Genomic DNA, 27,898 nt, shown 5'->3' with positions numbered 1-27,898 from the left:
TTGATTTGATATATATATAGTTTATTTGGTTATAGGACCTTTGTCTGGAAGGCAAAGCATATGAGGTCTGATCTTTGGGTAACTCAAAATATTGACTAAGTGAAAGATACAAGACATACTATTGTAATGATATTTTGTAACAATGTTCTTTCAGAATATCATCATCATTCTCACTATGATAGTTATCATGGAAAAAACTTAGCTACCATTTTACAGAATATAAAACTCTTAGTAAACAACCTTCTTTCTTTCTCTGTTGTTGAAGGTTTTCAAAATTTTTCCAAAGGAAGAATGCAGTCTATCCTCTCTGAAGTTCTCCGTACTCCTGTAGTTCCAGGACATAGAAGGGCAGAATCCTCTTTGTTCAATCTTCAGATTCATAGTTGCCAATGACCTCTTCAAACAGATAATATGAAAGGACACTATGATCAAAGCTTCCTAAAATTCTTAGCCTAAACTTAAAGTCAACAATGACAGAAAGACACATGCGCAAAAATTCTACCAAGCCCATCCTGCCCAAGATAGAGGAAATAAATCAAACAATTAAAATACTAAGGCAAGCGTTTATTCAACAAGTATTTACTGAGCCCTTACTATGTGCCAAGCACTATTTTAGGTGCTGGGAATACATTCCACTGGTTGAACACATACAAAAATCCCTGTCTTCATTGTGCTTACACTCTAGAGGAAGGATGCAAGACAATGAACATAATAAATAAGTAATTTACATAGTAACTTAGAAGGTGATGAGTACTATAGGGAAAAAAAATATAGAGCACTCGTGAGAAAAAAAAGACAAGTCTTATCTGAAAATTTTCCAAAGCCAGGTACACACGAAAATATGCTTCCTTCTGGGAAAGTCTATTCATCTGTTAAGTGACAAAATGTTTCTGGCCCCTTAATGTGCATAGGGTTTTCAAGCAAGAAATTACAGGGATTTAACAAATATGAAAATAGAACTGGAAACTAGAGTAACCTTCATGGACTCAATACAGAATTCTGCAGGCAGCGGAATCTGTGTTCACTGCAGTAGAACTTTCCACAGTTCTAGCAAATTCCACAATTCCAGCCATACTACCAACCACAGTGGATCTGGAGGGTCCAGTCTGCTGAGAAGAGGCTACTAGGGACAGAAAATGTGGAAGAACTCAAGCAGCTTTTCAGGATTTTTTGCTTTATTTCCATTTCCTTTTAACATTTCAGCACCCTAGTTTTTGTGATTTTCTTACTTTGTTAAATTAAAGAAGGGTGAGGCCATTAAAAAGGAAAACTGAAAAATAGGAACGTCCACAGTTCCAACTCCATCTCCAGTCTCAAACTGTTCAAGATGCACATATATTAGGTCTTTTGACATCATTATCAGAGGTTGTTGGCTCCAAACTACCAGGAAGATCCCCCCTCCCACCCTTTGATTTAAATTCAAATTTCCTTTCAACAAAGCAATCAAAACAATTAATGTCTACTTTTGCCTCCAGGGAATTAGGTTCTCCAAATAAGAAGTGATACTAGAAAATGAATGGCATTGACCTATTCCATCAAAATGGGGCAGAGGCAGAAAGTCCAGGTTGCAGGACCAGGGAAAAGGAGTGTCCCTGGAGATTTAGAAACTGATGACTATGACAGCAGCCCTTTCTAGAGGTAATAATGTCATTAGGTTGCAATAATTCTCCAGAAACCCCAACAGCCCTGGATTAAGAACATCTGGAAATTGTTCAGATGACACACATTTCTGTTTCCTTCTGTTAAGGCTTCAGCGATGCCTCGCCGTGGCATCTGTCACCATTTTGTTTCTTTGCAAACCTCCTCCTTTCAAATCAGGAAGTGTACATAAAGTGCAAGTAAGATTCATGCCCTCGCTCATGCTTCCAGGTTCTTGCTTCAAAAGCCAGGATCACCAAATCTATCAATTCCACCGCTGGCCAGCTAGGTTGTCTGCAGGTATTTCTGGAGTTAGCAAATGAGTTCGTCTGGCAAAGTGTCTGGAGGTGGATGCAGTCTTGGCAAGAAAACACAAAGTACCATACGCAAGACAGGGATGTGAATGATGCAAGCAATAGTATGGGGTTCTCATCACCGAGTCCCTGCAGAAGAGGCCTTCCTCAACTCTTAAAGAGAATTCAGGAACTGTTACTAAGATGAATGAGGCCAGCGGATTTCAGAGCAGGGTCAGTCCTCAGTGAGGGCAGGCTCGGTTTTCCCTGGGTTAGGAACAGAAAAGAAAACAAAGAGGGTAAGAGGCTCGACCTGATGAGTTTAGTGTCACAAATGTCACCCCAAAAGCCTCCAGTAAATGCTCCCCATCTTACAGAACAAAGCTGAATGCAGTGCCTCCTGATAGGTTTAGCAAAACTTGTTTTCTTTGGTGTTTGCTAGGCATACAGTCCAAATGGGTCACGGGTTAGGCAATGTCACATACATCTTTATGGTACGATTTCTTAGATTAATATTTTCTGGATTAATATGCCCATGAGCAATGTGACTCTTCAAGAAAGAGATACAATATGTAACATTTCCCACATTTAGTGGCCAGGAATTTATCTTCTTGCAAACCAACCTGTGTTTCAATACAACATATTTTCGGAAATGCTGCCTTATAACACTGGATAGAGGCAACAGGAATGATGTTAAGTCACATTCAATTTATATTATAAGAGCCCAGTTTTTATATTCAGAGTCACCACACTGGTCTTGTACCAATGTAATAGATTAACCATCATAGCTAAAGTTCCATTGCATTTCTTTCATTACGTGCCAAAATCAGGGTCAGAATTTAACGTTATGTTTGATGGACAAACATTAATGATCAAAAGTTAACTAGTTCCCATCTATTTTAACTGTCACATCATCAGTGGGCATTCACAGGGGATGTCCTTTGTGGGTTTTTTTTTCTGATTTTTCAGTAGAGCTAAGAACAGAATTAGGCCCATCAAGATGCCATTATATACGAAGCTAAGCAATAGCTGAGACTAAACAGAATATATTAGAATGTACATAAAAATCTTGAATAAAAGTTATGGATTAACTAGATCAAAAAATCACAGAAAATTTTCAAACACATACTAGTCAAATTCCTGAATTTCTTTTTGGCTTCGGCCCTCTCTTCAGCATCGAAGTACCAAACAGTCATGGCATATCTGTGAAAGATAAGCAGATATTAAAAAGAGGCTTGAAAACACTACCAAAAAATAAAAAATACTTGCTATAAATTTCACATAACGGTCATTTGTAAAGTCAACGTTTAAATTTTTTCCCATTATTAGAGGTCCATCCCAATTTGAATTTAAAATAAACTTCTCTGGTTTCAAGTCTATTTAAATGTAATAAAACATGTAAGGAATTCCGAGTATGCGCCAGGCATTATCCTGAGCGATGGGAATTCAAATGGTCCTGTGAATACATCAGCTTTTTTCTCAAGAAGCTTGGGCTCTAGCAGGGGAGAAAAGCGATTTAACAAATAATGTAACAGGTCAAGATGATCTAAACAAAAAATGCTGGAAAGGAGTCATTCTGCTAAGGATTGAGAGACTTAAGTTGGTTGGAAGAGCAAAGAAGTGATGACATCCTAGTGAAGCTTTGGAGAGTAACTTACCAAATCACAAGACACTTACAATTCTGGGCTATTTTCTCTTAGTTTTCCACATTGAGCCAATGACACAATGATACCAATGCCCTCAAGCTTTCTACTGCATCCCATTCATTTGCTTTATCCCATCTATAACAGGATAGACTATAACAGGAGTCATTTCATGCTTGAGTTTTTAAAAGGTTCATTTGTTATTATTATTATTATTACTATTATTATTATTATTATTATCAGCTACTGGAATTTCTATAGCACTTGATTTTTTTCTAAGGGATTCTCATCAACATTTGCTAATGTTTCCCCTGTGACTCTGGTCATGGAGACACTGGAGAATTCTGCACAAATGACAGGGTCCAATTATTGTGTCCCATTAAATAAGCCACAGTAGGCTTTGGTGGTAGAATTACTTAACTGCTCACCTAGGGTACATCCCAGTTTGACATTTAATATGCAGCTCTGTGTGGAGCTCAGATCTGTGATTTCTGGAGGGAGACACATAACCCTTAAGCACTTTACACCTGTGATTTTCATTTAATTAGGCTTGTTAAGGTTTAGTCATTATCCTTCTAACCAATCTCTCTCCTCCCTGCCCCCAACTGCTATTCCCGATTCAAGCTACACCCCACAGAGCTCCAATACCACCTGGTTTACAGCTTCGTCCATAAAACAAAGGCAAATGAGAGGCAGAATCCAAAATTAAGATTATATTGGAGTTCCCATTGTGGCTCAGCCATAACAAATCCAACTAGTATCCATGAGGATGCATGTTTGATCCCTGGCCTCACTCAGTGGGTTAAGGATCTGGTGTTGTCGTAAGCTGTGGTGTAGGTCACAGATGCGGCTCAGATCCGATGTTGCTATGGCTATGGTGTAGGCAAGCAGCTGTAGCTCCAATTTGACCCCTAGCCTGGGAACTTCCATATGCTGCGTGTGGAGCCTTAAAAAGCAAAAAAAAAAAAAAAAAAAAAGATTATATCAGAATGGAAGATGGAGTTTCTATTGCTGCTCAGCAGTAACAAACCCAACTGGTATCCATGAGGATTCGGGTTTGATCCCTGACCTTTCTCGGTGGGTTAAGAATCCGGCATTGTCATGAGCTGTAGTGTAGGTCGCAGACATGGCTCTGATTCAGCCCCTAGCCTGGAAACTTCCATATGCCGCATGTGTGGCCCTAAAAAAAAAAAAAAAAAAATACATTATATCAAGGATTTCTAAGATTAATACTAAGCAATGCTAACTTGTTCATTTACTCTGAAAACCTTCCCATGCATGATCTAAAGAAAGGAATTTCACTAACAACATTGTAAATTAACTATACTTCGATAAAGTATGTTTTTTAAAAAAAGGAATTTTAAAAATCCAACTATTAGGACATGATGGGTACAGTAAGCTCAAATTTTAAGCTAAGGAAAGGGTGAAAAGAAAACAAAATCAGAACAAATTTCTTTTTTTTTTTTTCCTCAAGGTTCTTTCTCCACTTGGAACTGGCAACTTCTCTAGAGGGAACCAGACCAAATTCCTAATTTGTGACAGTCAACATTCCCTAGGAGTAATTCAACATTAAGTTTTTTTAATGGAGGGGTGGGGAAGAAGCGAGAGAAGAGAAAGACTTACTGGGGAATTTGGAATCCAAGATGCTCACCTAATGGAAAACAGTATGTTCAAGATAGGTTTGGTGTACTAACGAGTCTAGCGTTTCTCCCGCAATTTTTATTGACTTCAAATATGTTTGCTGTCAGCTTTGGGGGGTGGTTGGCCCCTCATATGCTCAGAACACAAGCTGAGAGAATTCTCTGGGAACCGAGGTTTGTACAAGAAGCTTCTTAAGGGCAATTGTGGCCCTGGCTGTTACCTGGTCGCATAGGAAGGTTGGACTTCATGTGGGTTCCTGCGGTCTGACCAGAAGAACAAGAGTCTGTCAAAAATGGGCTCCACATCTGCTATGAATGATTTCCCTTCTGGAAATATCCGCAGGATCCCACCGTGTAGCTGAGGGCCACAAAAAAGGTAGATTATTTCTTGGTCTCAGATATAGTTCATTAACAATGATAGTTTAGCATCATCTAGAAGTAAAGCTATCTTCCAACTGCTACTCCATGTGTGTATTATGCCCTAGATTGTACTTTGACCTCATTCTTTGTTCAAACTTGGCTAACACACATATCTCCTTATTCACCTCATACCAAATGAAGCCTTCCCACCCCCACCATCACGAAACCCCTGGATACAAAACCAAGTACTATTGGGTCAAATCATATGGAACTGCCAATACGTGACTGTTTTTGACCTACAGCAATTTCATATAGTTCAATCTAATATTAACAGCTCCCTAGGACAGTGACCACACATAACCTCCCCTTCAATTAGAATTTACAGCTTTCTCTGGAACTCCCCTAGCTCCAAAGTGATTTCATCAGTTGGAAGTTACATACTCTTTTTTCCTGACTCCCAGACCACCTTATCTGTATCTTTTAGGACATACATCACTCTCTTTCTTGAATTACTTTTTTTTTATTACATGCTCACCCCATCTATCCACGAGAAGAACCATGTCAAGGTAGAATTCAGGCCTTATACATCAGTATTTCCCCACAGCCAAATGCCGGGCACCAGTACAGGCACACGAATATTCACTGAATGATTTCATACTCTGTTATTTATTATCACCAATCTGACAACTTTACTCTCATGTCTATAGCATCACCTTTTGAGATTTTAAAGGACAACTAAGGGAATATATTCCAGTCATGTTACCAAATAGGGAGGCTTGTCACTGATTCACTGGTTTCCCAGGTTTAGATTTTCTTTTCTTTTTTTTTTTTTCTTCTTTTGTCCTTTTAGGGCCACATCCGCGGCATATGGAGATTCCCAGGCTAGGGGTCTAATCGGAGTTGTAGCTGCCAGCCTACGCCAGAGCCACAGCAACACGGGATCCGAGCCGTGTTTGCGACCTACACAGGATCCTTAACTCACTGAGTGAGGCCAGGGATTGAACCTGAAATCTCATGGTTCCTAGTCGGATTCATTTCCACCGCGCCATGACGGGAACTCCTCACATTTAGATTTTCTGACCCCGGATAAAATCTCCTTACTCTAGGACAGCCAGCATCTGTCCTAATGAACAGGAAATGGAGATGCAGAAGGTTCAAAAGCCAAATCAGCTCGAAAAGTTCTCCAACTTCTCAGACTCCTAAATCATCCTTAACTTTCAGAAAGCATACGAATTCCAGACAAATGTTTGTAAGCGTGGAACCAGACTTCATATCTCTATCTATATAAGAAAATAAGCCATGAAGCCTTTGGCGTTCACACCATAGTAAACCATGGCAAGAGGCCACCACAGAGGCATTTCACCCTGAGAAAGAAGACTGTGGGAAACCTTGCTTGAGAATCGTTTTCTGTCTAATAGCTCTACTTTTGTTAAATTCTCTAAATGTTGCTGCTGGCAGGGAAAAGTATATCCCTGCTGTCAGGGAAAAGTATATCTTATTTCACATTGAGAAATCCTATTAGCTCTGGATTAGGCGAAAAAAAACTGATCCCTGCTCCTAAAATAATAAGATACCTTCTCTTCATCGACCATCAAATTATAACCTATAACCTAATAATGGCCCTACCCACCCACCCCCATCAAATTAACTTCATATCTATTGTTTTCATCTCATTGACTTTAGTACTAATACCATGAGAAGGAAAAAGGAAATGTGAAATAGAAAAGATTCTTCAGTGGGAATTATGAACTCCAAACTCTAAGTCCTCTGAACTCTTTTCCTACAGTTCCTAACCCCACACTTGACGCCCATTACTCCAAGTACCTTGGCATCCCAATTCTTGTTCAGATAGTAGATGCAGGTGATGCAGCGGCCGTCGCCGTTGGGGTTGTCAACATGTCGAACGTAACCTGTTCCATTTCCTGGGTAGCAAGCCACCATCGCCTATGGAGAAATCCCAAGGGAGCTGGTTAGCAAAGCTGAGACAGTCTTCACCCACCAGTGGACAGCTGAGTAACAGTCTTCTAGGGTGCAATGTGACAGAAGTGGCTGCCGGCCCCTGACGTCCGTGTACAATACGTGACTGTGGACTCTTTAGCATCTAAGATAAACAGCCAAGCCATACCTTATGGCTCAGCTGCGTGGAAAATTGTTCAACAGTATTCCCGCAGTTCCAGAACATTTAAAATAATATCTACATCATCACTGGGATGCCCTGCCCTTCTTCAATCCTTCTTTTAGGAAAAGTAGATTCTGGATTCCCACCCTAGACCCACAAAATCAGAATCATGAGGTTAGGTGATTTAGACTTTATGCCTTATTAACAAGTGCCCTCAAATCACCGAATCAGCCAGTCTTCAATTAATGGCAAAAAATACTTACATTTACAAAGAGACAGAAGCCAAGCACAAAGGAGGAAAAGGGCAATAAAATGCTTCAGACAGAAAGAAGAGAAAAGGGCCAATGGAAGCTATGCCCCCAACTTGTTAGCGTAGATGACAGGCAGACCCAGTTCGTAGAAAAAGCCACAGACACTTTTTGATGCCTTTTTCGAGGCCTGTCTTCTTCCTACTGACAATTATCGAATCAGATGATAACCTGGTATTCTCTTCCTTTGCCCAAACATTACCTGTATCAGCCAGGTGGAGATAAAAGCAGGAAGCTGAACTCAAAATCCTACTGAAAATTACTATTAGGGAATTACTATGAACAAACCTCTAACTGTTCCCTGGATAATTTATTGCAAAGAGTAGGAAAAAAAAAATAAGCAAAGTACAGAAAGCCAGTTCTTCTCACAGGACATTACCTTATTTCGAAAATTTCTTTGTAGGGGTGAGATACATGCAGGGAAGATACTGGCAACACAGGATGTTGTGTTGGGATATTTTTCCTGTTAAATATTTTCTGATATATTCTTAGGGCTTAGAATAGTTCCTGACACACAGAAACTATCTGTTTAAATTTGATAAATAAATGATTTGAAAATGGTTCTTTCCTCTCAAGAGTAAGTTTACATTCCACTTAGATTAGCAGAGATTTCTGTCACTTTAAAGCATATCTTCAGGAGTTCCCTTGTGGCACAGTCGGTTAAGGACCTGGCACTGTCACTGCAGTGGCCCAGGAATCTCCACGGAAAAAAAAACACCCAACAAGAAAAAACACATTAGCTTCAAACATACATGTAGTGATCCAGTTCATATTTCCCCTTATAAATGACAAGGTCCTGTCATTAGTAAAATAACAGTCAGGTAGAGCCCAAACTAACACACTAGTGGCTCAATGAATCAGCTTCAATGCATGCCAAGTCACTCTGAGTGGTAACACGAAGACATGAACTAGGCCTGCACTTGCAAGGCTTCACACACGTTGCATAATAGAATACAAATAAGGCTGAATAGTAACTTGGCTTTATAATGATCTTAAAGCTTAAATCATGATATCTCTCAAACTTTATATTCCCATGCAGCTAGCAATCCCCATATCCTGCCTTTGAACGTCTAAAATGTCAATGCAATGTCGTCTCAGAGCTGGAGTGAGGCTGTCAGCTTGAACATCTTTCAGAGGTGGAATTCTGAGGGTACTGAGATCAAAATTTAATAAATGATGGTACCACCAGGCAAAAGATGGCTTGGAGAAAGGTGATTGGCTGCAGACAGAAATGATGGGCCTCGCTGGGGAAGAAGAGATAAATGAAGTCACCTGTAATGACTAGGGAATTACCCATCCCTGGAAGCAGCTATTAGGATTATAAGAGCCACCATGGAGCCAATAATTGAAAGTCACTTAAGCCACAAACAATTACAAGCTGGATTCCCTACCAACTCAGCCTCTCCCCACTGTGCAGCTCTGAAAAGAAGAAAAAGTACTCCATCAATGCTACATAATCTTATATTCTTAAACACTTCTACTCTAAGGAAAAGGTCACTGGTCTGGATGCCTGCCACCTCATTCACTCTGCAACTAATCATGTGATCCCAGGCTTGTTTTCTTTTCTGTAAAGAAGGGTTGGGGTACCTGGCCTCCAATAGTTCAAGAAGATCTAAGACTATCTGAGCATCAACCCCAGAAGCAGCAACAGAGTTCCTCAGGGCATTAGGAAGTGCTTACCTGCCTCAGGACTCAGCTTTGATTAAATACTGAAAAAACAGGTACAAACTCACAAATGTACATCCTTTACAAAGTGCTGCATCTATAAAACAACACGCACAGGGCAGGACCTGGCACATTCCATGGGACTTATTATTAGGACAAAACTCCTAAGTGTCAGCAAAGTATCTGATTGCCCAAGAGAGAGAAAGAGAATTTCTCTGGCCAGAGGTAATCTTCACTCTCTCTCCTGGTTCCCGAAGCCATAGCATCAAGTTGGAAACAATGGAAGGAAATTATTGTGGGCCTCAGTGGGCCCGTCGTGACCACACAGGCCAACTGTATCAGTGTTTTCTGGGCAAGGGCCACAGGAGATGGGTCTTGGTTTGGGCACATTCCCAATATTTGTTAGTCTTTGACACAGTCTAAAACCAGGAGGCTAAGGATGCGCTGAGAAGTAAGGCTCACATCAATAACGATTTCTGTGCCAAATCGCGCACGGGGCAGAAACAAACTCCGGAAACTGATCGGTTCCACGGCGTTGCTATCCAAACCTCATCAAGCCGGGAAGGGATTTGGAGTGTATAGAGGAGAACACTCCAGGAACAATAAAAGCAACGCCAGAGTACTTCAGTTATCACAGGACAAACATGCCAAGCAATAACACTGACACCCATCAGGAGGAAGTCTCCCTTATCGCGGACTTTTTATTTTTCCAAAACTTCCTGATGAGATTAATATTTAAATTTACTAGACCAGAGATATGTGCTCTGGATATCTCGGCAGCCACTCTGCAGGCAGTAAATGGGTAAGGAGTCTTTGAAAACCTATACAGACATAGAGAACTTCAACAGCCACACCCAAGTAACAAAATCTGCTCCCCAAATGCCACGGTGTTTCTGTTAAGAGTTATTATTGAGTTGGCTTCATAAAAAACCATATCCCATCAATCCCCAAGGAAAAGGTGAAAAAGGAAAGTCCAAGGTTTCCATCCCAATGCCTACACAGAATGCTCTGAATTGAAACCAACCACAGCTCGACTGCATGTGTAAAGCATTTCAAAACACTGGCATCAGTGAGCTCCACTGTCCATTCAGCAATAATGATCATTTTAGATCTACGGCGGGAAGGGGAGGTATCTGTCCCACCCCAGCCTCCACTTAGACTCACCATTTCCCCAGTAACAGTCAACAGTATAGATTTTTACAGGAACATATTTCATATCACTCATAATTTCCATAATTAACCAGTGTGACTTGATCTTAAGTTAGAGAGTGGAATTTTTTCTTTTTGTCTTTTTTAGGCCAAACCCTCAGCATATGGAAGTTCCTGGGCTAGGGGTCAAATTGGAGCTAGAGCTGCCGGCCTACACCACAGCCACAGTAATACCAGATCTGAGCCGTCAGAACTCTGGAGCGTGTACTATGCTAGCTACAACCAGGAAACTTGCTATCCTTTGTGATGAGGGGCTGGTGTTACAAAATCTTCAGATTTTAGGAGAGTAGCAGGCAACTGAAATGGATTTGTATGTAAACTCTCCTAAATATTTCTGATCCCTTTATTTACTCATTCATTCATTCATTCATTCATTCTCTTTTTATGGCCATACCTGCAGCATATGTACATTTCTCAAATCAGAGCTGCAGCTGTGGCCTATGCCACTGCCACAGTAACACCAGATCGGAGCTGCATCTGTGACTTAACTCCACAGCCTGCGGCAATGCCAGATGCTTAACCCACTGAGTGTTGTCAGGGATCAAACCCACATCCTCAGAGACAACACCAGGTCCTTAATCTGCTGAGCCACACAGGAACTCCCAATCCCAATTTTTAAATCAGGGCCACAAAAAAAAAATACATCAGGCTAGATTTAGAGATCACTCTCTGAGGTTCTCCTGAGAGATCAAGCTACATGTGGGCTCCCTCCTCACCTCTCTTTACTAGGCTCAACCATATCCTTTCTTCTTCAGCACCATCTACAGCAGCCCAGACCTCTGCCAGACCTCCTTCCCTCAAGTCTTTCCCCCATATCCGCTCTGGACGTAGCAGTGGGGGCCCAGGACCCTTCCTCTCTTCACCATAAGGCACCGACCACACAGAGTACTAGATATGTAAGACTTGAAATGAGGTACACAAGACTATGTGCTTTATTAACTTGGAAAAACATCCAAGCAAATCATCTGTATGGAGAAAGTAAGAGGTGAAGTTTTCTGGCGAGAAATGGGTTCAATTTATATCACCTTGATAAGACAAATATCATATGATATCACCTATGTGTGGAATCTTAAAAGAATGATACAAACAAACTTATTTACAAAACAGAAAGACTCATAGCCACAGAAAACAAACTTATGGTTACCTAAGAGGAAAGCGGGGGGGGGACAAATTAGGAGTTTGGGATTAACAAAGACACCCTACTATATATAAAATAGATAACCAATAAGGGCCTACTGTGTAACACAGGGAACTCTACTCAATATCTTATAATAACCTATAATGGAAAAGACTCTAAAAAAGAATATATATATATATATATATAAGGCATTGTGAATCAACTATATTTCAATAAAAATTGAAAAATATATATAACCTAAATCACTTAAATTCCTCCAGTACAATATTCACAAGGCATAATTGCAATTATGCAAAGCTTTCTCTAACAGTTTCAAGAAAATGTCACTACACAGACTTCACACTGCTGTCAGTCCGTTGCAAAAAAAGTAGGCTCTCAATGTGACGATGAACAGCTCATAAGCATAAAAAGTGTTTTAGAATCTTTATATTCATTCTAACTTCATCTAGATTGGCATAAAGAAATTAGTTGGAGATAATATAGGCACTTTAGACAAAAAAAAAAAAACCAAAAACAAAACAAAACATGCAAACTGTCATTAGTTATCTTGGCAGATTGCTTGTTATCTAGTTAAAGACTGATATAATGAGATGAGGGAGAAATGGGAAAATATGTTTTTGGTGAGTGACAACATGAGCTGTGTCCAGCTACCACGTTCCCCTTCCCAAAGTCTCAGCATCTGACCACACAGTTCAGAAGATTCAGAACATCAGATAGTCCGTATCTGTCAGGTAAGTAATTCTTTCAATGAACCCCAAGTTACCCACAAAAATGTCTACTGTTCTACTATTCTACTTCTGAGAACACTGAGAACTCCTTTTGCCTTCTTCATCTGCCCTAAGGCCACACTAAAAACTCCTTTCCCTGAACGCACATACCCAGAACTCTACTAAACACAACCTTACCTCCCAATTTGCAACAGTAATCATTATGCCCCCCATACCTGAAAATGAAAAATCAGAAGTGATAATCAACTCTCAGTTGCTTTGGCAAAATGGGCCTGCTAGTTCCTCCTGGTCAGGCAGGAGCAGCGTGCCTAGAAGGGCAGGGAATGTACCATATTCACTTGAAAACCTGTCCTCAAGTAGACTTTGGTCATCTGTACCCCTCTTTACTATGACCTTGGCCTTAACTTTGAGATCATTCAAACAACCATCAACAACTACCAAGACTCTGGAGCCTTCACTCAGGGTTCTTAGCTCGGTTGATAACAGCATCTTGAGATTCTTACGTTAAAGAGCTGGGCTCCGGCCCCCATCCTCAGAAATACATATACACACACCCAGGACCCTGAAGAGGATTCACAGGTCTGTAAGGTCAAACTGTGCTAGATCAAAATTCTATTCCAGGGGATCCTGTGCTTCGTGCATGAACTTGAGTGAATCACCCTGAACTTGAGTGATTCACACTTCCCCAAAAGCCACTCCAACTCTCAGAGGCCAGGAATTTAAAAGACTATTGTCATTCCTTTCTGATATGTGCTTAATTCTTCTTCTTGGAGGGGATTCAAGCAGAACCCTGCAATTAAGCACAGTAAACAGGCCCAGGAACATCGACACTGCAGTACAGGCTGTTTGAGTTTGGGAAGGCGGTCCTTCCCGATGAGGCCTGGCTCCCGGCCAGCGGGGAGACGGCTGAGTGACAGGGCTACGTGCGCTGCGTGAGGGTGGCAGCCAGCCCACACCCGAGCACACAGCCCGGCAGCCCGCGGAGGGAACCGGCACCGGGAGGGCCCTCCCCCGTCACTATCCCAGTCACCAGAGAAATGTTCTCAGGGCTTCCTTGCAATTACGAAATCCTCAGAAGTCAGCCGAGCCCTGGGTTAAGGACATTAAGACAGGCATTTAACCGTATCCACTCTAATACCTTCCCGCAAATGGTAACAACTGCAGTTTCTTGAAGACCCATTGTAGCCAGGTAGCACTCTAGGGTGGCAGGTGACACGTTCGCTCATGGAATTTCCAGGTTCAGGGCAAGGTGAGCAGCCATCTGCCCTGAGTCACACTGCCCACAAGTTTTCAGCAGAAGTCATTAACCCTGGAAGTTATCATACAGACCAAGAAGTTATCTCATTCCTATAGAAAAACAAACTCATGAGTAATCCTTAAGGCAACACAGGGATAGGGACTCAGAACATTTAACTTCCTTTGATGTGGGAAACAGTTTTATCAGAAAAAAATAATACTTTCCATGTGGCTCTCTAAAGGCTCTGAGCAGAATAGAGAGAATGTTTGTGACTGGAGAATGGTAGGAGAATTAAGTATGCCTGTCTTTAAATTCTCATCTGGAATGAATCCTAAAATAGTTGAAGGAATCCATGATAACTGTGTGATATACAAAAATATATAGTTACCAATCAAAACACATTAAAAAAAAAATGCCTTGAAGCAATGTTCTGAAGAAAAACCAGGAAACACTTGCACATCCCGATGAATTTGAAGAGTCTGAGTCTTAACTTGGGACATTGTAACTATGTTGGAAAACGGAAGTTAAGGAACTTTCTAGGAAACCAGATCTTAGGCTCACATTTGGATTTCAGCACTGGGAAAAATATATCTGCTGAATGAAAGGAATGGCACACAGCAAGTCAGAGCTATGAAACTCAGGAGGCACATTTATTTACTGAACAAACAATGGTACATGCCTGACACTGTTCTGTGTGTTTCACAAACATTACCTCATTCAATATTCATAATGGCTTCATGAGAGGGAATAATTATCTCCACTTTACAGATGAGGAAACTGAGGCATGAGGAGGTTAGGGAACTTGCCAGCTAGTCTTGATGCAGAGAGTGAGGCCTTAATCATCAGGTCATGCTTTACTGGTGCAGCTTATCTGAGGTCTAATATTAACTGATTCACTTCATTTTTGAGGGAACTAAGAACTTCAGTTCTTGACCCTGCTGTATAGCACTGGGAACTATATCTAGTCACTTATGATGGAGCATGATAATGTGAGAAAAAAGAATGTATATATGTATGTGTGACTGGGTCACCTTGCTGTACAGTAGAAAATTGACAGAACACTGTGAACTAGCTATGATAGAAAAAAATAAAAATCATTAAAAAAAAAATACTTCAGTTCTTCTTGAAGTATTTGACTCCCTCTCATCTTTGCCTATCACCCTTTCCATAATGGTAGAAAATTATAAGGGGCAAAAAAATATATATATGAAAAATGAATGTGCTTGGTATTGAGTCTGTAAGGTAAAAGCTCCAGGGGGGTGGGGCGGGCCTGGGGACAGGGGGAGGTGGGGTGGGAGGGGTGGTATTTAAACAAAAGCGAGGAGCAAAGGAAACTCATTCAATCTCACAGCAAAACACCAGTTGCCCAAGTTGTCTGTGATTGATTGGTTATTCCCATTGCAGAGCAAGCTCAATCCCACACTAACTCTGAAGCCCCATATCTGCTTCGGGTGCAGTTGGTCAACCATCAGCCTATGTCTTTTCCCCTAGCTGCTCTGCCCCCATCCAGGCTCTGTGGAAGGAAGTCAGCCTCTCCAGGACCTGTCCTTTTAGCCCAGGTTTTCAGGCTTAAAGTCAGAAGTACACAAGAGTGTATTTCCCTTGGGAAGATAAGGTAAACTCCAAGGGATCCCAGGGATGAGACATAATTTCCTTACTTAAGTTCAAAGCTTATTCAGGAAACTCTTTACTACTAACACACTAATTAGAATTCATGGAACTTTCTGATATCACATTCATTAGAATACACTGGATGCAGACCCATGGTGGCTTACAGGTCAGGTGAGATCCAGAAGACCTCTCAGACTGGGGGTGGGAGGAAGCAAAAAGCGTGTCAGAGAGAAATGTAAAAGCTACTCTGGGGAGCAGCAAGGGAACTAGAAATAAAGGAGTACCTGGCTCTGGGTCTAGGGGGCAGTGATGGTTAACATAATTGTCCCCAATGACCCTCCAAGATGGGGCTCCAACATAAGCCCCATTTTACAAACACAGAAATGGAGAGAGACAAAAATTTACGGGACATTATAAAACTAAGCATTGTCTTCCCACTACTAAACACTTTTTTCTAAAATAGCAAGAAAAAGTTGTTTATGAAAACAAGTGCACTTATTTCCAAAGAGACTATGAATGGCATTGTCCACGATAACACAATAAAGGATTCTTTGATGATTCTTGTGGTTTATCAAATACAGGCTCAAACCCTTAACTGGGAAATTCCCTGGTGGTTCAGTGGGTTAAGGATCCAATGTTGTCATTGCTGTGGCACAGAAACTTCTGTATGCTATGGGTGTGGTAAAAAACCAAAACCAACCAAACAAACAAAAAAAACCACAACAACCTTACCCAGCAAGTCAAAGCCTCCATGCCCAAGTAGGAAAAGGCAAGTGCCGGCCTCTCTTCCAACTCTATCCGGTCGTACCTTTGATTCCAGTCAACCTGGATTTGTCAGCTTTCCTTCCAAGAGTCCCACAGCTCAGCCTTTTGGAGCCTCGCTCAGGCAGCCATCTCATTCTAGAGAGTCAGAAACCACCTTAGGCTTCTGTGTGGTGTTCAGTTAGCGTGTAATAGGTGCTCAACACAGAGGAAATTATCTGTTCACAAGGCACTCTTTTCCAGTTTGTGCTCATCCTAAATCCCTACAATTCTTCCTCATACTCCTTGCTGAACAAGGTACAAGTAGGGGAGCCACACTATGCAGGCATTACTAACAAAGCTTGTTTCCCTCCATTCAGCACAACAGGGGAGAGAATCAGTTCCAAATTCTGCTCCAATTCTGGCTCTGGAAAATTAACTTTATTGGTAAACATAATAAAATTGTGTGGTGTGGGGTTGTTTGTGTGTGTGTACACAATATGTTAATGTCTTTTTCTCAAAAATTTCCCAAATAAACCAAGACACATGCATTTTTTTTTTTTTTAGTTTCAGCAATGAATAAGCTCAACTGAGCGAATGCAGATTTTCTCACTAATAGAGGAACTATAGAAAGATAGAGCATCACCCCTACCTGGCCTCCTCGTATTAATTTTATTCAGTGATTCTCAAAGTTTGGCATGTATGAGAATTGCCTAGAGGACTTCTGATTCACTGAATTTAGGGAGAAGCTCAAGAATATGCATTTATGACAAGATTTTAGGTGAGGCTGATGCTGCTGGTCCAACAACCACACTTTGAGAATCCATAGCTCTTTGGGGGCAAGACCAAGAGTTTGTGCAACGCCACACCCTAAATGATAAAAGGTCAAGGGGAATTAGAATTAGTCAGCTGCACTAGTTAACCTGGGGAACAGGAGGTGGTGGGTAGAGCAGGAAGTGAGAGGAATTCCTATAGGGCAGTTTCTGGCACAGGCTTTGCAGCCTGATTCTTGAAACCAGCAGGAAGCATTCCAGTTGCAACCCTGCAGCATTGCTGAAGATTACAGTCATGCCAGTGAGCTGGGGTGTGACTGTGGCTAGAGAAGGATCGCCTCTTCAGGAATCTAATCAGAGGCACTGAAAGCATCGATATGCCCTCACAAATGACATTTTGGTCTCAGTTTTCATTTAATTCCTTATCATCCTGGAGGTAGATATTTGCTATCGTACCCATGTTACAGACGAGGAAAGTGAGGTTCAGATAACCAGCTTGCCCAAGATCACAGTGAGATGAAAGAAAATGGAAAATTTCCATCCCAGTGCCTAGGATGGTGCTAACTAAATTAAATCCAAATATAAAAATAAAAATCAACCTCATTCCTCAAGAATTGCGGTCCTGAGACGCTGCCTGCCAGGTGCAGAGCGAGCACCGGAGGCCAGGGTCCTAGCCCCGTGGTCCTCGGCTTCTCCAAGTCAGACCTCTAAATACCAGCTGCCAGGATCCACTGTAACTGAGTACTTTCTAGGGTCGGGCATGGACTTTCAGAACCAAGGGAAAACCCTTTACAAAGCCCAAGTCCCTCCTTTGAGATGGTCCTTCGTAGCCTGTTAACCGTTAACATAATAAAAAAAGCTTAACCCTTTAACACCAAATTGGGGATCAAATTGTAAAACTTTTCTTTTCTTTTTTTTTTTCTTTTTGGCCTAACAAAATATTTATAGCTTCCCTGACACCCTGACATCCTTAAAAATCCAAGTTCCTTTTAAAGATGAAATTAAGTCAACAGTGAAGGACTGTCAGAGACACGAAAAGTATATATGACAAACTCAAGAGTCTCTGCCTTCAAAGAATTTATAAGTAAATGGGGGTCAGGGTAATCAGCCAAAGAAATAAACCTTCTGGGGTGGCCCACTACGAGCCACCCACAGAGTTCTAGGGAGCTGGAGGGAACTTCATGGACCAGGCTGTAACGTGGATTTTGAGGCAAGAGCGGGAAAGACGGTTTGCTGGGCAAATCAGTTTCTAGCACTTCAGGGATCCAGGGGGAAGGAAGGAAGGCCTTCGGTGGGAGATTAAATGTGGAAGGGTCAGATGGGGTCAGACACAGAGAGCCTTAAATGGCACGCTAAACTCACAGCGTGTACAGCAGACAATGGGGAGAGCACACGGTTGGGCTTTTTTCTTCAAAGCGTGTAGACTGCATGATTAGCGATGGGTATTACACTACTTAAAACACTGGCAAGAGCACAAGACAATGGATCACAGGGAGGACAAGAACCAAAGGCAGGGTAAAGTGGGTATCTTGAAAATACTTCCTTCCTCAAGGATTTGTACTATGAAAGAGAAATACAATTTAGTTTAAAAAAAGAAAAAAAGGACTTGAGGTTCCACAGTGAAGTTAAAATAAAACCCTCAAAAGCCAAACCAACACACAATAGCCGAATTGTTCCTGCCTGAACCATCAATATTTAAACAAGTTCTGTTCTGATCAAATTAACCTGCAAAGCAATATAAACAGGAAAGGATGTGTATACATGTATAACTGAATCACTTTGCTGTCCAGAAGAAATGATCACATTGTTAATCAAGTATATTTCAATGAAACTTCAAAAAAAAATGAAAAAAACATTTTAAAAATAGGAAAGACATTAAAAAAAAAAAAGATGCACAGCTAGCTTTGTGCGGGGCACTGAGATTTCCGAGTAATAGTCCCTCAGGTTTGACTAGACAGATGAGTAGCGCAGGGAGGGGTCGGGAAGGGAGCAGCACAGGCAGAGTCTCTGTTCCCTGTGTCCAGAGAGCATAGAGCAAGCTCCCCCAAAAGGTTCAGACTCTTTAAAATGGTATATCTTTACTACTTCCAAACAATGCTCAAAAAGAGGAGCATTATCCTAGATACTTCAAAACAACTTCAAGTTCCCCTAATAGAACCCAAAAAGATGTCGCTGGCCCCTAGAACTGAGCTTTTCAAGTTGTCTTCTTCCCACTGGCAAATAATCAAGACTAGTATCAAATTCTTTGAATCTTTGTATCTTTCAATTTTTTAAATATGTTAATAGTATTTTGGCTTCATTTTGGAAAGAAAAATAACAGTTAATATGACATAGGTACATTTACTCCAGAACTTGAGAAACATTGAGAAACACTGATCATCTCCTAAAGAATCAAACATTGGTTTGACTAAAAATAGAACAACCATAGGACCCAGCAATTCCACTCCTGGGTATATATCTGAAAAAAAAACAAAAACACTAACTCAAAAAATATACATGCCTCCCAATGCTCATTAGCAGCATTATTTACAATAGCCAAGACATGGAAACAACCTAAATGTCCATCAACAGATGAATGGATAAAGAAGATGTACAGGTACACACACACACATACACACACACACACAAATGGAATACAACTCAGCATAAAAAAGAACAAAAGTTCAGAGTTCCCGTCGTGGATCAGTAGTTAGCGAATCTGACTAGGAACCTTAAGGTTGGGGGTTTGATCCCTGGCCTTGCTCAGTGGGCTAAGGATCTGCCGATGCCATGAGCTGCAGTGTAGGTCACAGACGCGGCTCAGATCTGGTGTGGCTGTGGCTCTGGTGTAGGCTGGTGGCTACAGCTCTGATTGGACCCCTAGCCTGGGAACCTCCATATGCCACGGGAGCAGTCCTAGAAAAGGCAAAAAAGACAAAAAAAAAAAGAACAAAAGTTTGACATTTGCAGCAAGATGGATGAACTTGGAGGGCGATATGCTACGTGAAATAAGTCAGATAGAAAAAGACAAATACTGTATGACATCATGTGTTTGTGGAATCTAAAAAATACAACAAATGAACAGATATTACAAAACAGAAGCAGACTCACAGATATAGTGAACAAACCAGTGGTTATCAGCAGGGGGAGGAGGAATGTAGGGGTTGGGGAGGAAGAGGTACAAACTATTGGGTGTAAGGCTCAAGAATGTGTTGAATAACACAGGGAATACAGTCACCATTTTTGTAGTAACTGTAAATGGGAAATAACCTTTAAAGTTGTAGAAAAATAAAAAATTTTTTAAAATTGGTTTAACTTAAGGTTTGACTTAACTTTGTCCTGAAAATGGAGGATACTTAGTAAGCAGGTACCAAATAAATCCAACACAAGATCTGAACGCCTACATGACACAACAGCAAACCTCTGTGTCTGTAATGTGGGGACTAGTTTGGGGCAGGGGCTGAAAAAAAAATATGACACTCAGTCACTACCAGCTCACCAGAAAACAAGAATAGGAACTCAGACACAAGTCAATATGAAAAGAAGATACAAAATTAAGGTAAGAGCCATACTGGTTTAAGATTGAAATAATGGAGGGAAACGGGGCACAAATTCTATGTATAATGAACGAAGCTAACTAATCTTGCTTGGCAAACAGATACACAGCTCTGAATCTGAGCCAAATCAACAGCTCCTGGCAATCTGCCAAAGCCGAATTCCTTAGTCTGGCATCATAAAATGATTTGTCTGTTGAATTTACAATTCCAGCGCCTCTGGATTCAGCTTCCCACTGGGCACCCCTGGCAGTTGCCCAGCAGAAAACATCTGAACTATCATTACTGTCAGAACATGTGCATTTGACAAACCCTAGAAAAAGTGACACCCATTTCTTAGAGCGATATTAGTTAACAGCTACAAAGTGCTGCTACAAAGGAATTATCAGGTCTATAGCTGTAATAATTAATGAAGAATGAATAACCTTCTGCAGAGGGCTAACCTGCAAGCAGATCCTTGGTGTTCAGTGGACACAGGTCAACCTGTCATTTAATTTAGCTGAGGCCACAAGGTGAGTCAAAAGCAGAGGTCTTGCCAAACTGAGCAAACGTGGCCCACAGGCAAGGTGCCCTCTGAGCTTTATCCTGCAGTGCTAGGATGCTGGGGCACTTGGGGATGCTTCTCAGAAGTGCTCTGCTCACTATGGGTTAAACTCCGCCCCCCATTTTAAGCTCATTAGAGAAGTCTTCCATGAACAGTATGTTTCCAGGATGGAGTTGAAACACACAAGACTGCCTGTTATTTATAAAATCTGAACGTTTTCTAGCCAGAGTCGGGAATCAAGAAAGAATTCACAATTTTTGCTTGAGCTGAGTAAGGTCAGAAAGGGAAATAATTCATGACATCCAAAAGTCAAATGCACAGAGAGGCTACATAATTCCACCTATAGGTGCTTATCAGTTTGAGGTCAGAATTATATTTACACATTATAAACCACCGGCCGTCTGAATTTCAGTGTCTATTTTCCACATATAAAATTCTGGAAAAGGTGCACATATTCTAACATCCTCAAAAAAAGAACCAGATGGGCAAATGAGATAATTGTTTTAAGATATTTCTGGGAAATTAAAGAATATGACTGATTTTAAGAGGTTACATCCTACCACAGTTTTCTTGAGCTTAAAATATTTAGTAGAGTAACTTTTTTCCTTTAAAAAAAAGTCCCAGAGTTCCCACTGTGGCACAGTGAGTGTGGGTTAAGTGGCTCAGGTCACTTCTTAGGCACAGGTTCATCCCTGGACTGGCAAACTGGGTTAAAGGATCTGGTGTCGTCACAGCGGTGCCATAGGTTGCACCTGCAGCTCTGATTCAGTCCCTGGCCCAGGAACTTCCATATGCTGTGGGCGTAGCCATAAAAAAAATTCCCAAATCAGACACTGATGCAATTGAATTAACCTATCGACCCTGCCTCCAGTCTACCTGACTATGAAGCAAACCCGCTCCAAAAATTATGAAAGTCCTTATAGTTCTGGTTACCTATTTTGGTCACCTCATGTTAAATAAAGAGACAAATAGGGCCGAGCCCAAAAAGGAGAAACAAAAATGACCAATCAGTTTAAAAGTGGATCGTTTGACCAGAAAAAGAGAAAGCAAAGTTGGTGACAATGATTTCACGACTCAATTTTCAGCTTGCTTCTTTAGGCACTTTTATCATCCCTTGCTGCCTCCTTTCTCCCATCCACATACAGAGCTACCACAGTGCAAGATATTTAATGATTTGTGAATGAATAAATTAAATGAATACCTCCTGATTTCCTGCTTCACTGCAAACAGACAAGGCTGTGGTGGAGTGGCCAGTGGCCCAAAACTGAATAAGAGAAAATATAAAGCAGACACACATACACACCTTCTTTTCTTTGTTCACAGGTGTCATTCAAGTGTCAAACAAAGAACACTGTGAAAATTCACCCAATGGAAAAACTTGCTTCACTTGTCACTGAGGCTGTATTCCGTACATTATTTCCTGAGATTTATTTTCTTCCTCCAAGAGCTAAGTTACTTTTAAATAGGAAACCTTTTTTAAGAATACTCACATGCTTATAGAAAGATGTTCGAGTGCTTCAAACTCAATGCCTCCTCCCTCTAAGATAACACATTCGCAGATAAATTTTGAAGATTATTATTGCAGAGACACCATTTATGATGCCTAGCTCTCAAACCTCATGCTCTAAGAACCATACTTCTCCTGGGCCCTGGCAACCGCATTTGTGATGTCCCCAAACCACCCCCACCCAAGGCGGCTAGGTCCCCTGAGCCACAGTGAGACCATCATACTTTCTCCCAGGAAATGCAAACAGGGATTCTAGAATGCCAGTTAAGTCTCTGCAGAACTCAAAGTGAGGCTGAGATGGCCACCATCGGGCAGCCATCTTGAGCCACATACATGGAAAAGCTGCAAAAACTGGACAGAAAGGAAAGCAACGAATAAAGAATGAAAGCAGAGAGTAAAGATGGAGGCCATTGAGTGCCAAAGAATAAGAACTAACACACTGGCTGTCCTGGATGTCAAGGGCTTTCTGGTTCCTAGTTCAGGGCTCCTGTCTTCGGTGAACACCAACTGCATTTCCTACACCTGCGTCCTAAGAGAGATCCTGATCTTTGTTCAAAATTCATCATCCGGGTTTGCATTAAGTAGTTTGCAACCATGATAAGCTGCATCAAGGAACAAATATTCTTGACATTACAGGAGAAGGAAGGGCTCAAACTCTTATTGCTCTAACAGCAAAGGAACAAATGCACCACTTTGTAACACATTTTCTATTATCCATAACTTCCTGCTGTTTCATCACTTTTCTGCATTGTTTCCAGGGGAGGGTTGAACTGCTGATTCACGACACAACCCCCATAACCCCATCATCCAGGGCTATTCCAGTCGGAGATCCTAACACGCAACCTTAACAAATGTTCATCCTACAAATAACCATCGGAAAACATTGGCACAGCAGTCCATGCTCTTCTTCAAATGTGCTTAACTGACCCACTTTAATGTTTGGGGTTTGTCTTTTCGCTTTTTTAAAAGCTTGAGAATTAATCAAGTGTGAACTAGAGGATCCTACAATTCAAAAGTCCATGTGAATGTAAGCTCTAGGAGGCGAGGATTATGCCAGTTCACCTTTGTATCTCCACCCCCTGCACAGAACCCCATACTGAGTGAACACTTGTAAGAGAACGGAAGCAGGGAAAGGCTGAGCGTAAAAGTCAAGAACACAAACTCGGGTCACACAGAACTGCCTTAGAATCCCCAATCTGCCCCTTACAGCCTTATAACACATTTACGAAGATCAGAATTCTGCTAAGAATTTTATGTACATCGCCTTATTTCATGCTCCTTCCCCCTAAAAGCTTTAACGTATTATCTCCCATTCTACACTTGGTGAAAACTGAGCAACTTCTCTACAGCCCCAAACAGTACCCTCCCCCAATCTAACCCCCAACCCCAGGTCTAAGCCCCTAACCTCTATGACAAACTGCATTTACTGCTGACTTTACGACCTTGGGCAAATGATTTAATCACTCAATGTGCCGAAGATTATGGTTCTGAAGACTAAGTCAGACAGATAGTGTCTGAAAAGTGCTTAGCACAGTGCCAGACAGAGCAAACTGCTCATTTAAAGGTAGTAATTATTATTAGACTTACTAACTAGTGAGTCTACAGTGAAAGTTGCTTCAAGCAGAAGGACTTTGGGTTCTTTAAATTACACGTTCTCTGGAAAACAGCCATTTCCAAGATCTAGGCAGCCAAAGCAAAAGGAGCAAATTATAACCAATATTTATCTTGGATACGGTTTAAATTCTCCAAAAGGGAGTAACAGATAAGAAATCTTTTGTAGCTTGAAAGCAATGATCATGTTTGAAGTTAGGGGGCGCCATACTGCAGTATATCATAGAAACTTCTTCCTCTGAGTCATCAACACCCTTGGATTTTTTTCTTCAACAAAGCACAGGTAGAGAAATTCTGATCACTAACAACTTTTATTACAGTGGGGAGAGGAACCCTTTAATATTTATTTCTATAGTCTTTCACAATTTCAATTTTAGGTCCAGTACATATTCCTAGTCTATTCCCAATGCCTCTGCTATTGTTTCATGGAAATAAAGAGCATTATCACATTGTTCAATGATGTTTAAAAGTTGGGAGAGCAAAGTACTTAGGATTAATACATTAATAAGCATAACACTTCAAAATATAAAGTATCCCCAAAGCAATGGTTCTAAGATACATAAATGAAAATGGGTCATGGGAGCTCATTATAGTAGCCTTTACACATGTATATAGGTTTGAAATTTTCATAATAAAAAGTTACAAATACATGATTAAAATAAATACACAAATTCTGCCTTTCAAAAATTTAATTTTTACTGAAAGCCCGCTGGAAGGATGCAGCAGGAAACTGCGTCTACAACACCACTCTGGGAAACAGCAGAGTCATGCACTCAGGCGAGGGAAGAGCAGTAAATAAGGTTAAATTAAGGTGGAACTAATATAAATCATGTAGAAATGGAATGTGCTCCTACAATGCTTTTACAACGAACTTCAACTAACAGACCCAGGGCCATAAGACATTACTAAGGAGACTTGATACAAACAAATCAACCTTTTTTTTTTTTGGTATAATAATTGTTTCCTAAAGTGGTTTACATTTGGTTCTAGCTGGCCAGAGAATATCCCAATTCAGAGGTGATTTTTTTCTAAAGGGCAGAAATAAAGAGCTTTGTGTCAAACAACTAAAGGAAAGCTGGAAATCAAGGTATGGGGAAATGTCTCTTCAGTGGACAAATGATGAATTTTCTCTTTTCAATTCACAATCACCTTCCAAAATGGCTAACTGAAAAGTTACTTGTTCTACCCAGGTGATAATCCATAATTGAAGAATCAAAACTAGAGAGATTTTTTTTTTTCCTTCCCTTACCCAGAGGTACACAGTGCTTTTCATTCAATTTGTGGAGTTAAAGTCTAGCCTAAAACCAACCACTGTCCACTAAGTCAAAGCTAAAATTAAAAAAAAAAAAAAAAAGCCTTTAACTTTCAAATACATTAGTGACCTCTTTCTGTCAATTAATTCTGATTTCCCTCAGAGCAAATTCTGTCCCTAGAATGCTGGGGGGGGGGGGTGGAATTCCTAACACCTAAATTTAAAAGACATTTTTTAAAAAACTGCTAAGACACCACCTGCTCTTCTAGATGAAAGCTACAAGCACCTCAGCAACACGGAGGCTAGCTGCTCCCCTCCCCAACACCCCAAAGGTGCAGTCATTTAGTGCAAAGACAAAACTAATCAAGACAAATGGCTTTCTACTCCACCACCAAAACGATGGAACAAGAGTAAAGACACACTTCACCATCAATCTTCTACAGAATCCTGCTAACTGAATTTTCCCCTAGTCAAAGTAAAATTTAAGAAGCATCATTTTCTTCTAAGATTTACTTTCTTTGCATCCTATCCATAACAAGGCTTTCGGATATTCTATCCATGTCCTCCTCCTGGCTTGAAAGGTGTACAGCAATCTCTTTCTCCTTGACTCCACGGAGAGTCAATCCAATCCCTCCATTTCTACACCTTTCCAGGCTTCACCTCAGCATATGGGACAAACAAGACAAAAATGATATGTTTTACCACAGGATAAATTTTAAATTGAGAAAAACTACACATCGTGTTATAGAATAATACATAGGTGAATGTTCACCTTCCTTCTCTAGTATGTTTTGCCTCCCTGAGTTAAAGTAAAACTTTTCTACTTCCAAGTGCCCCTTGACCAGTCCACAATAAAAGAGGTACAGCTCACTCTCAGAACTGCCCTGGAAGTTCTGCCCCGGCTAGATTACCTTTTGCAGAAAAGACTGAGTAACTAGACTATCCCACCATAACACACACACACCAACATCATGGTACTCCACATTCCCGTATTTCTGCCAATCTACCTGTAAATGCTTCCAGGATAAATTACTACCCAGAGAGCAACTTGTGGCCATGTGAACAAAAACATGGTTTCTTTCCAGAGGTACTTGACTACCCTCTCCGGATCACTTAACTGGTTGTTCTGATGGATTTCCCCAGCAATTGATAGTTAGGAAAGGCAAGTGGTGGCCTGGGCTCAGCACCAGGAGAGCATTTTTACATCAAGTGGGTGATCTAATAGTGTTCCGGGGGCAACAAGCCAAGGGCAGCACTCAAAAGTGTAGATGAGCCTTACTCCTTCACAAGTCAAACTCTTCTCACACCTGCCAAATCCCGCAAACCAAATGCCACACATCGTGAAATCACACTGTCTCTAGAATTATTTAAAAGTGCTTATGTCGGAATCTCCTCCACACAGGGAAGGCCTGAAGGGCAATATGAGGTGACTTGAAAGTAAACATTTAAGGTCAAGAGTTTCAGGTGTGCCTCGGATCATACATAATGTTTCTAACAACCTGTCCAAACATGGGAAGGGGGTTGGGGGACGAGGCAGGCTTCTTGCTTCTTGGTTAAAAAACAAGTTCGCTTGCTGCCCTGTGACGACAACCATCAGCGCACTCCGAACGTCCCCGGTCCCCGCGGGCTGCAGCAGCCGAGCGTCCGCGCACGTCCTACCTTGGACCTTTCCTTGACGTAGTATTTGCCCAGCCGGCTCCCGCAGTACAGGACCAGCCTGTCGAGGAGGGACAGGAGGAAGCTGATGGCCTCGCAGCCTTCCTCGTTGCCTCCGATCCACGTGATCTGGTCGCCCCGCAGGTGCCGCTTGGAAACGCCCGCGCGGGGCCCGGCCAGCTGGCCGTCCCGCAGGGCCCCGGTGCAGTGCAGCTGCTTGACGCGCTCCAGGACACAATCGCCCACCACCTCGCCCAAAAAGTTGTCCAGGTAGCAGAAGCCGACCTCGTGCAGACAGGGCACGATATACTCCAGGGCGATTTTCTCCAGATCCAGCCTCATGATGTGTCCTAGGGGCATCGTGCCCACAGAGCCGAGGTCAGGGACCCCCAGCGTGCACCCAGAGAGGGAGCGACCTGAGTGTATGCTCAGCCCAGGCGCGGGGAGCGTGGCCCGGGGTTCAGCTACCTGCGACGGCCAAGGCACCTGAGCCGCCGCGGCGCCAGGGAGAGGGGAAAGTTGTTCGTAACTCTGGGAAGGAGTGATCCTGTTCAGGGACCGGCGAGAGCTGTGTAGGGTTTCACGACTCAGCGCCAGTCTGGCCCAGTGAGCAAGCGGAGGGCCCCTTTTGGAAGCGCAGAGCCACCACTGATGCGTCGGCGGCCCCAGGCGGGGAGAAGAGGCTGAGGTCC

At 41.7% G+C, this 27,898-nt stretch overlaps 1 protein-coding gene across 1 annotated transcript; it reads right to left on the bottom strand.

Annotated features, from left to right (window-relative positions):
• Nucleotides 1-27,898, bottom strand: EGLN3 (egl-9 family hypoxia inducible factor 3). The gene is made up of 5 exons (XM_047795739.1): nucleotides 27,210-27,898; nucleotides 7,399-7,518; nucleotides 5,436-5,572; nucleotides 3,061-3,134; nucleotides 1-2,198 (listed from the first exon to the last, which is right to left on the bottom strand). Exons 1-5 carry the CDS (start codon nucleotides 27,564-27,566, stop codon nucleotides 2,167-2,169), a joined length of 720 nt encoding a protein of 239 aa, XP_047651695.1. The 5' UTR covers nucleotides 27,567-27,898; the 3' UTR covers nucleotides 1-2,166.

This window comes from Phacochoerus africanus, chromosome 9, assembly GCF_016906955.1.
Source record: "Phacochoerus africanus isolate WHEZ1 chromosome 9, ROS_Pafr_v1, whole genome shotgun sequence".
Lineage (NCBI taxonomy): Eukaryota > Metazoa > Chordata > Mammalia > Artiodactyla > Suidae > Phacochoerus > Phacochoerus africanus.
The sequence above is the reverse complement of the archived record's forward strand: the minus strand, read 5'-3'. Positions and strand labels throughout refer to the sequence as shown.

What these genes read in the sequence shown, in the direction of transcription:
- EGLN3 (XM_047795739.1), bottom strand. Translation starts at nt 27,566, where the DNA reads ATGCCCCTAGGACACATCATGAGGCTGGATCTGGAGAAAATCGCCCTG. An exon ending in ACGTCAAGGAAAGGTCCAAG is followed by an intron (nt 7,519 to 27,209) that starts GTAGGACGTGCG and finishes ATTTCTCCATAG; the next exon opens with GCGATGGTGGCTTGCTACCC. An exon ending in CAACCTTCCTATGCGACCAG is followed by an intron (nt 3,135 to 5,435) that starts GTAACAGCCAGG and finishes TATCTTTCACAG; the next exon opens with ATATGCCATGACTGTTTGGT.